The 10073-nt window shown below is 39.0% G+C and overlaps 1 protein-coding gene across 2 annotated transcripts in view; it reads left to right on the forward strand.

Annotated features, from left to right (window-relative positions):
* The window catches only part of SCP2 (sterol carrier protein 2), a 38569-nt gene extending 35136 nt beyond the window's left edge, over positions 1–3433 (forward strand). For both annotated transcript variants that reach the window (XM_042461892.1, XM_042461893.1), the window contains exons 15-16: positions 1634–1713; positions 2429–3433. In XM_042461892.1, the coding sequence (XP_042317826.1) occupies positions 1634–1713; positions 2429–2524 (176 nt within the window). In that variant the 3' untranslated portion in view covers positions 2525–3433. The remainder of the gene's footprint in view (positions 1–1633; positions 1714–2428) is intronic.
* Positions 3434–10073: the final 6640 nt, after the last annotated feature.

Here is a 10073-nt window from a genome sequence, read left to right on the forward strand (position 1 = left end):
TTATTTAATATATACAACAAGCACTGGGGTGTGTGTGTGTGTGTGTGTGTGTGTGTGAGAGAGAGAGAGAGAGAGAGAGAGAGAGAGAGAGAATAGGTCATCCTGTTCTTTTAACTATGACTATGGCTGCATCCTAAGCATATTTAGTAGGAAACAAGGCCACTGAAAACAGTGGACATACAGTTCCCTTACGCAGGGGATCCATTTAGGGCCCCACCGTGTAAGGGAAAAAGCATGTAAACGTAAGCCACATTAGAACTAGTTGGGATTGCTCCAGTGGCGTGCACCTGGTGCGCCCCATTGTTTCTTCCGGGGTGCGGGAGAAGCCTGTTCAGCGTGGCTTCCAGCATATGCTGGAAGCTGTGTATAACACACCCACGTATGACGCGGGGGCACTGTACTTCATAGTAAACATGCAGACAATTTCTGTTGCTAATCTACAAATGAAAGACTTACAAAATATATTGCTATATTACAACAAAAATGAATTCAGTGTTTGGGCTGGCAGTACTTAAGTAAACCATATATTAGTTTGGTATCTATAGCTGTGAACCAGCAATATCAGCAAGGCAATCTGAAAAAAAATGTTGCAAGAGACAGGATGAGTCATGCTTGCCCCTTGCTTCCTTTTGAAAGTCTTCTCTGACAAATGCTAAAACTCCTGGAACAGTCACAGAGAGAAATTCTTTAAATGGTACTTGAAAATGAGTTTATTGGTACATAATAGTTAGCTTGTTTTTTAGGTCATTACTTTTGGGGGGGTTTCTGATCTTTGAGTAAATGAGAACAATTGCTTGGCAAATAGGCTACTACGTCCAAGTAAACATACTGGAAACTGCTGAAGAAAAGGCTCTTCTCTCTTTCCTGCCATTTGCATCATGCTAAAGCATTTATTATTTCTCTTTCCATTGCCATAATGTGTATGCTTTTTCTGAAAGCAGCATCTAGAACAGCTGCCAGTAGTTTTAGAAAAGATAAAAAACAGTAACTGACAGGTGGTGGTGGTTTTTTAAATACAGACCAGGATTACATTTCTCATGGATTCCACACATCCATCTAGAATTGCATTGGTTTTAAATATTTGGATTTGGTTTACAATATGAGTTGAAAAGTTACATTTGCTGTATTGGTACTGTTCTTGTCACTGTATGAATGGAGCAGTACTGAGCCCAGAATATATCAGTGAATGCTTAGGTGTTTCTCTTGATTAATTGTTGACTCTTATTTATTAACATTATTTTATTTAATTAATTCCCTGACTTATTGCCAACATATAACCTAAGGTAGCTTTCAATGAATCCAAACAAAGTGCTGCTAAAATTTAATGATACAAAAATTAATGTCAAGTAAACGATCCTGTTAAAAGCACAAAGTTAAAATATTTAAAAACATAATAAAAAAAGAGAAAATCACAGCACACCACATATAAAAACCCTTCTGTCACATGTATTAAGAGTCAAACAACTGCCTAAATGAAAAAGTCTCTGCCTGCTGGTAGAAAGAAAGTAGCTCTTCTATAATAGTTGATCATTCTTTTTATCATTTGGACTCTCTCAGTTTTGCTCTTCTGTCTGTTCTCAACATTCTTACATGAAGCTAAATTGCTTGATCCTTCTGTCTCTGCAACTTACAGATAAGAAAGCAGACTGTACCATTACCATGGCTGACTCTGATTTGCTGGCTTTGATGACTGGCAAGATGAACCCACAAACAGTAAGTAAAGTGGAAAGGATATTATATTATCCTTGTAATATACTTGTTCTGCATTCTTATTGTATGCAGAGAACAAAGAAAACAGATCATGTCCCATTTCCTCCCAGGTTCTTTGGACTAAATGATAGCTAACATGATTTTGGATACCATTCAGCACCTGTTTGGTTCAAAATGGGTAAAGATAACAAATGCGGGCTGTTTCCACTAACGTGCTTCCAGAGCATTTGGCAGAGTATTTAGCTGGCAGTTTTTAAGTGCAGATAGAAATTTGTCTTTTTTGGAATCACTGTTATTATTTGGCTTGATTATAATTTTGGTGGTGCTGAAGAAACAATTCTCATTTGCAGTCAGCAATCACATGATTTTGAGAGATATGTAAAGATTAGATTGTCCATTAATGGCCAATATAGCAATTCTTTTTTTTTTTTTTTTACTTTGAAAGTAATTTAAAAGTTACTCATAGTCTACAAAATAATATGATTTCCCATATGAAGCATTTTCTATCTCTCTAACAGTGATGAGGTGTGTAGAAGGTTTAAAAGGCATTTAGAAATTTGTCCTTTAATATTTAACATCTTTTTCTGGCTTTTACAAATTACTATGGCTTTGATTTTAGAAGAAATAACCTAAGAAAGTGAAAATTCAGTCTGAAACATTGAGAAACATTAAACAGAATGGTATAATTTAATTCTATTTATTTGTTTCTTCCTTCTAGGCTTTCTTTCAAGGCAAATTGAAGGTTGCTGGGAACATGGGCTTGGCTATGAAGCTACAGAACCTACAGCTTCAGCCAGGCAAAGCAAAACTTTGAACCACTTTCAATTCAAGATGCAATCAGGACTTGAAAATCAAGTTTCTTAAAAACTAGGCTGGGACTAGATGTTGGAAGTAGCATGGTACAGGTCTTCTGAATACATGTGATCAACTCTAGCTTTCCAGAAGTCTCTGTTTAATGGAGATTTCAGCATTGCCTTCCATAAATCAGTCTAGACTATTGCAAAGTTGATAAAATATTAGTTGTTGGGATAACCTATGACTGTTTATAATGGTTAAGAGCAGCACGATATTTTACAAACCCTGATTTTAGTCCATCTGAAATTTACTTTAAAAATACTAAAAGAAGAATTTGCTCTCCTATCATTCTTGTGAAATTTTAAAATTAGAAAGTCAATGGTAAAAACCAATATTACTCTTTCAACAAACATTCTTCTGTAATTTCATTTTTATTTTAGCTTATCTTTCATAGTGAGTTTAAAAAAGAATCCTCTCTTTATTTTAGGTAGCCCAAAAGGCTTGGGCATACCTAGTGATTATTCCCCTTGGTTTCAAATATCATTTGATGGGAGTGGGATACTGCAAATCCAAATCTCCCCTAGGAGAGCAGGACTAGTGTCTTTCCTTGGATCCTAGCCCTTGTCTAACAGAATTTTCTTCTTCCTAAGTTAACATATTAGACCATCTTTAAGCATACAGGAGATCAAATTGTTCCCATTAATAAACAATATAGGATTAATTAATTGTAACATTAGCTGTGCTTTACCCTCTGAACATATTGAATGCAGAGACTAACACTTTTTAAATGATGAATTTAATTATGATATACATAGCTCTGGAAACTGGTGATTCTTTAATAAATTAATATGCTAATTTTTAAATTCTATTTGTTCGGAGGTAACATTCAGATTTTAAAGTTTCATAGTAAACTTAAACTGGTTCTTCAGTTTGTGTCTGTGGTGTTTTCTTGGTCAAACTTGAATTATAATCTAGAGTTCATAGAAGCTGCAGGCTAGAATAGATTTAAGTGTACTTTGTGAATCTGTGTCTTCACTTTCCTGTGCAAATTTTGCCTATTTGGATCTATCCATCCTCTCTCTCCTGAAAATGTACAGCCATCAAATTCATGGGAAGCAGATGGACAGCTTGTGCAATAATACACATTTCAGCGGATGCACCAGTAAAAACCGCAGAGTCTTCTTCCATCGAACTCCTGTGAATCGCATGTGACCAGATCACATTCTATTTTACTGGAATGACCATTATTTTAAACATGTAGACTAGTTAACATCAGATAACACTGATATGTCCCCCAACATACAGCATTACAGAAGCTGTATACTGGAATAAAGGTCAATGTAATGTTCTGTAGATTAAGCAGGCATCTGCCTTACAATTCATTGTGTGTTCAGCTCAAACTGAAACTGCAGCTTGGGCCAGTAAAACAAACTCAGCTTTCCTTCTGTTCTGCTCTTAAACAACAGCCAACAGGAAGAAGTTAAATCTTTGTCTTAAATATTTCTCCTGCCAAAACATCTCTCTGCCTCTGGAGAGGGGGTGAGAGTGAGAGCAAACAGAAAGAGTATCCCTTTCTTTTAATGCCATTTGTTCTGTATAATTATAAGGGGCTTCAAAGAAGAAAAATAAACCACATTCAGTAGTAGACCATATAATATGTTAAATTAGAACAGATGTCCATGGAGATTCAGTTAAATGGATACGTAAGTACCTTATTTGAACAGAGACATGTTACTAAATGCCACAGGCCCAGGATCAATTTGGCATGCAGTTTGTTGTTTACTTAATGGCCAGAGTACAAAATTGCATACATAGCTTGTCAGTCAAGAAGAGCACATGTATGTAGAAGTAGCCATGTTTCTGCTAAAGCTAATCTATACAGTTACAGACTGAGTATTCTTTTTTTTTTAAAGTCTGCCCCATATTCAGTGTACTTGCAGCAATGGATGCATTCAGAATTTTTCTGTGGTGCTCATACAGGATCATTATCCAAAACTGCCTAAAGTAAAACATTTATCAGCTTATTTGTCCAGGGGTGCACATATCAATTACTCATTAATTTGTTGTTTTCTGCCAAATCATTTCCAAGTTATGGTGGTCCTAAGGCAAACTTATCACTGGCTTTTCTTGGCATAATTTGTTCAGGGTGGTGTTGCCCTTGCCTTTCTCTGAGGCTGAGAGAGTGTGACTTGCCCAAAGTCACCCAGTGCATTTCCATGGCAGAGTGTGAATTCAAACTCTGGTCTCCAGAGTCATTGTCCAGTGCTTAAATCACTACATCATGCTGGCTTACATGTAAAGAGTACTCATCAGTACTGTTTAGAAAACTTTGTGCCATATATACTGTGTTTGTGTGGTTATTGCTATTTTGCTTTATTTTAAAATTAAAAGCCTGTGAGTGGACTCTTAAAGTATATCTTCTAAAGTAGGGGCTTTTCAGATGTTGCTGGACTACAGTTTCCATCAGACCTAGGCCTCATTCACACTGGCGGCATTGCTCTGAAACGAACTGGTCAAATTCAGGGGGCTCCCTCCTGAATCTCTCCGGAAGCAAGTGCTGACTACCAATCAGGGGCATTTTAACACGAATGCCCTCTTGGAGAATTTGGGTTTAAGGTGAAGGTGCCTGGCTGTCAATCAAAGTTAGTTCCGCAATGGTCATAGGTGACGTTTCCAGCACTGATAGGAGCTAGTTTAATCTGTACAGATCAATTAGTGATTCGGGGCTGTTTTACTCACTATTTTCAGGTATGCACCGAAGATTTACTTACACAAATGAAATTGTGGCACAGATTTTGAAGATACCTGCATTGTGTGCACAAAAATACTGTAGCTCCTGCAGCAGTAGCTCCTTGAATAGAAACAAAAGACTGCATCAGAATAATTTATCAGAACAATGTAAAATATGAAATGTCCCTAGTGCATAAAGAAATTGGTTTCATGTTAATATTGCAACTAAGCTGACACTGTGGGCACTTTCATACTACGCAGTTATGCCAGTGTGAATCCACTTCTTTTGCTGTGGCTGCATCCCATAGAATCCTTGGATTGGTGAGCAGCTGCTTTATTGCCTCTAACTTCATCCCTCCTCCCCACTGTCTCAGGTGCATTTCCCTCGACACAAAGATCTTTGCTTTCCCTCCATGGAGACTATCAAAGGTGGTCCCTACCCAGAACCCCATTCTCAAAGAATTCTAAATAACTCTCTAAACTGCAGATCCCATGATTCTGTAGGATGTTGTCATGACAGTGAAAAATGGAATTTAAGTGCTATAATTATTTTGTATGGGGACAACCCTCAATTTTGTATAGGAGTAATTCATGCCAAGTCCAAGATGGCCTTTTATACCAGCTCAGAAAATTGCATCTTACAAATCAGATTGTATAACAGTAATGTAGAACAATAATAAGGAAGAAAATCTTCTGTGCAGAAAACATGGGAAATGATTCACTGAAGTGAGGATAATTAAAGTATTGTGCTAACAAATCATATGCATGTTTCTTAGGAAGTTAACCGCAGTTTTAATGGGGTTTATCCTCAGAAAAGTGTGCATATATTTGCAGACTAGTAATAGATTATTCTCATCATGCAAAGTATTAAAAGATCAAAGGGTAGGCCCTATACTTTCAGCATATTTACTAACATGGTCACCAGTGTTTACTGATGATAGTTCTTGAGAAAAGAGCTGTATTTTCTGGTGGTTGCAAAATGAATTTTTAATATGTATTCATCAGAGACAAAAGATTGCCACATATGGAACACAAATGCTAGAAACAAGCTCCGGATTGAGTGGAACCAATTTATGTTAGTAACAAACAGATGTGGCACATGCATAGGTGGTACTGTGCCTTAGCTCAGATCTGGGTTTTATTAATGCAAGCTTCAGTTCCTTTATGAAAAGTGACACCTAAAAACCATGGCCTCATCATTCTGCTAGGAATGTCTGCTGAAGGAGTTAATGCTGATAAAGGAGGATTTATTAGTTATTTTAATCTTAGACTCAACCATTTGTAATGTTTAATTCTTCAAATGCGGGTGTGGTTGGTCATTTAACAGCCATTTCATTCCTTATGGGGAAACATTCATATTTGTATGTCACACATTTTTGCAGTTTGGGAACTAACATGGTGTAACAGGGCTGAAGAGCGGTGTATAAATACCATAAATAAATAAATAAATAAATAAATAGTAGTTTGAGTGTTGGACTAGGATTGCCAATGAGAATGAGAATGTATTCGTTTTCCCAGGAACATTTCCATGCTCTGCAAAAGCCAGGGAAAGCTCTGTTATAAATAAAATTAAAAAAGAAAGCCAGGGAAGGATCAAGTGTCCACTGTTGCAGAGGTCCTACTGTGATCAATGTCTCCTTGATGCTCTGGTTACCTAGGAACTCCCATGGGAGATATACAAGGAGATTCTACCACTGCTGCTAACCATCCTGTCTAGTTCAGCTGCCTTAACTCTCTTCCCTCTCACCCACCAGATTCTTCTGGTAAACAAGGAGAGCTAATATTTTCCCTGGCATCAGCCCCAACCGCATCTATTTTCCTTCTGTCTCTTTCTGTCTGTGTAGCCACTCACATTTTTGTTATTGTTAACTGTCCTTGAATTGTCCCTGACCCATAGCGACCCTGTGAATGAGACATCTCCAAGACCTCTTGTCCTCTATTGCTCTTAGTTCCTGTAATTTCATGCCTGTGACCTGCCTGGTTGAGTCTATTCATCCAGCATGTGGTGTGGTCTTCCTCTCTTTCTACATCCCTCCAACTTTCCTAGCATCATTGTCTTTTCTAATGAGTCATGGCTCCCCATGATGTGGCCAAAGTACGACTGGTTCAGTTTCATCATCTTGGCTTCCAGGGAAATTCCTGGCTTTATCTGCCTATTTGTTTGTCTTTTTGGCTGTCTATGGTATTTTCAGCACTCTTCTCCAGCACCACATTTCAAATGCATTGGTTTTCCTCTTATCTGCCAGCTCTCACGTCTGTACATGGTGATGGGGAATACAATGGCTTGGATGATTCCAACTTTGGTGCTCAGTTGTATATACTGTATCAGTTGTATACACTAAGGCGTTGACTCTAAACAGTATCATCAATGTGCCACAACTGCTATAGCTGGGCTTTGTAGTTTAGTGAAGTATTTACAATGATCTATTAGCAAGCTCCCTTAAACCATAGTTCCTGCATTACTCTGAGAAGAGGGACCGAGGATTATCATGTTGAGGTGGAATCTCTTTTCCTGTAGTTTGAATAGCACCCAGGGCAACAGATTCAAACTACAGGAAAAGAGATCTCACCTCAACATTATGAAGACCTTCCTGACAGTAAGAGCTCTTAGCCAGTGGAACACACTCCCTTGAAGAGTGGTGGAATCTCCTTCTTTTGAGGTCTTTAAACAGAGGCTGGATGGTCATCTGTCAGGGGTGCTTTGATTGTGAGTTTCTGCATGGCAGAATGGAGTTGGACTGGATGACCTCTGGTCTCTTCCAATTTTAGGATTCTATTATTATATCAGGGTCCTTCAGGAACTGTAGTTCATGGAAGTGCACTAAAACTCTCCAAAAAAGGATATAAGGTATATTACTAAACTAGGATTCCTTCAGATGGAACCATGATTAGATGATATTTAACCAATGCAAATACACCTTTAGGGCATTTTTAGATGGAGGGCTTCACGCCTTAGCAATCAGAAGACACTAAGCTACAGTTCCATCTTCTTCAACAGGTTTTCTATGGTAATTCTGTGGTAAAAACAAGTAGGGCTACAAGTAAGGGAGGATGAGGATGTGTCTACATGAGGGAGGAGAGTGGCATGATAACAGCCTTATCTGGCGCTGTTTTTGTGCAGTTTGGTTATGTTGATAAATGATTGGGAACATGGAATTTTAAAAAAGAGACAAAATATTTGAGTCTCAAGGTGCTTCCAAATAGATGGCTTTTAGAACCAAAGGCATTATGTCACTTCCATCTGTTTCTCTTTAACAGGGTGGGTAGGTAGGTGAATGTATAAAGCAAAAAGACAGGAGAAGTAGTGGAAGCAAGGGGAAGACTTACAAAGGGAGGATGACAACATCTAGGTACTGTTCAACTCTATGTTTGAGGCAGGGCACTTGCACAACAAAAGCTCCACCTGGAAGAACCATGATTTCGGCTCTTTCTGATAGTCTGAATTTCAAAGCAACATCTTAGGAACAAAATTAAAGTAACAAATTATTTATTTCTGTCACTAAGCAGTCTATATGTAGAACAAGGATTAACATTAGATGCCCCTGTTTCTTAAATATTGGCTATTGGTTAAGGCTGTATCAAATGTTCTTCTGTTTTAACGAAGGCCTTTTCATGTTCCAAAATCACAATACTTTTCCATGTCTTGAAATATCTATAATACTCTGCTTTCTGATGCCACTGTTGCATGTGTGGTCTTGGGGTCCTGGAGTACACAGACTATAGAAGCAGAGGGTGGGGAGTGCAAAATAAATCTTTCAGCTGAGTCATTTCCCACAAAAGAGCCAATTTGCTCAATTCAAACTTGCACACCCGTCATTGGCTTTTGGAAATAGCTCATGGTCCAGAAGTGAATATATTCCTGTGACAAGAAGCCAAGATTTGGGACTGAACAGCAGGGGAGGCTGGAAACAATAGAACTTTCAATTGAGTAAATTTTGAAGCGGATTTGGAAAGGGAAACTGGGGCCCCATTCCCACTGGGCAAAAAAATTGGCTTATTTTGCTGCGATTCTGACTCGGATTCTGACTCGAATCTGACCTATCGTTCCCATTAAAAACGGGTGCAAACAGACACAGGGTTTTTTTTACCCCTGTTTTTGTTCCCATTGGTATTTTCCCTGTGGTAATTTGAAGCGGGTTATTTTGCTCCCCGTTCCCATTGCCCTTCCGGAACCTTTTTTTTAAAGCAGCTGTCAAGCGATTAAGTGCTTGACTTCACAGTCAATCAGTCGCTTAGGCGCTTTCCCCCTCCGGGAAAGGGAAAAGGGAGCCTTTATTCACCCCAAATCCCTTTGGGTCCCAGCCTCTTCTGTGTCTCCCCAGACTCTCTCTGGGAAAGAGAAAAGGAACTTCTATTCGTCCTAAACCCTTGCATCCAAGGCTCTTTTGTGTCTCCCCAGACTCCCTCTAGGAAAGAGAGAAGAGGAGCCTCTATTCCCCTCAAATCCCTTGGCGTCCAGGCTCTTCTGTGTCTTCCCATAGTTCCTCTGGGAAAGAGAGAAGGAGCCTCTATTCACCCCAAATCCCTTTGCCTCCCCCATTGCTCCCTGGGCTGTCTGGGGGGTGATCATGCAGGCATGTACCACAAAGCTCATCTGCTGCTCAGGTGCTCAGGCAGAGGCAAAAAAAGAAAAGAAGAAGAAAGAAAAAATAATAGTTAAAAATGGTGCTCAATGGGTCTCCTCACACGTCAGTCTATGAATGTGGAGCAGGGGGGAGGTTGCAGGGGGCGTAATGTGTTTACTGCATTTGGAGCTCAATGTAGCGTGATCGCCTTAGCCTGCTTCCCAATCCACTGGGGGAAAGGCTATGCAAACCGAAGAAAATGGCGCCGGCGAT

This window comes from Sceloporus undulatus, chromosome 4 (genome assembly GCF_019175285.1).
Source record: "Sceloporus undulatus isolate JIND9_A2432 ecotype Alabama chromosome 4, SceUnd_v1.1, whole genome shotgun sequence".
Lineage (NCBI taxonomy): Eukaryota > Metazoa > Chordata > Lepidosauria > Squamata > Phrynosomatidae > Sceloporus > Sceloporus undulatus.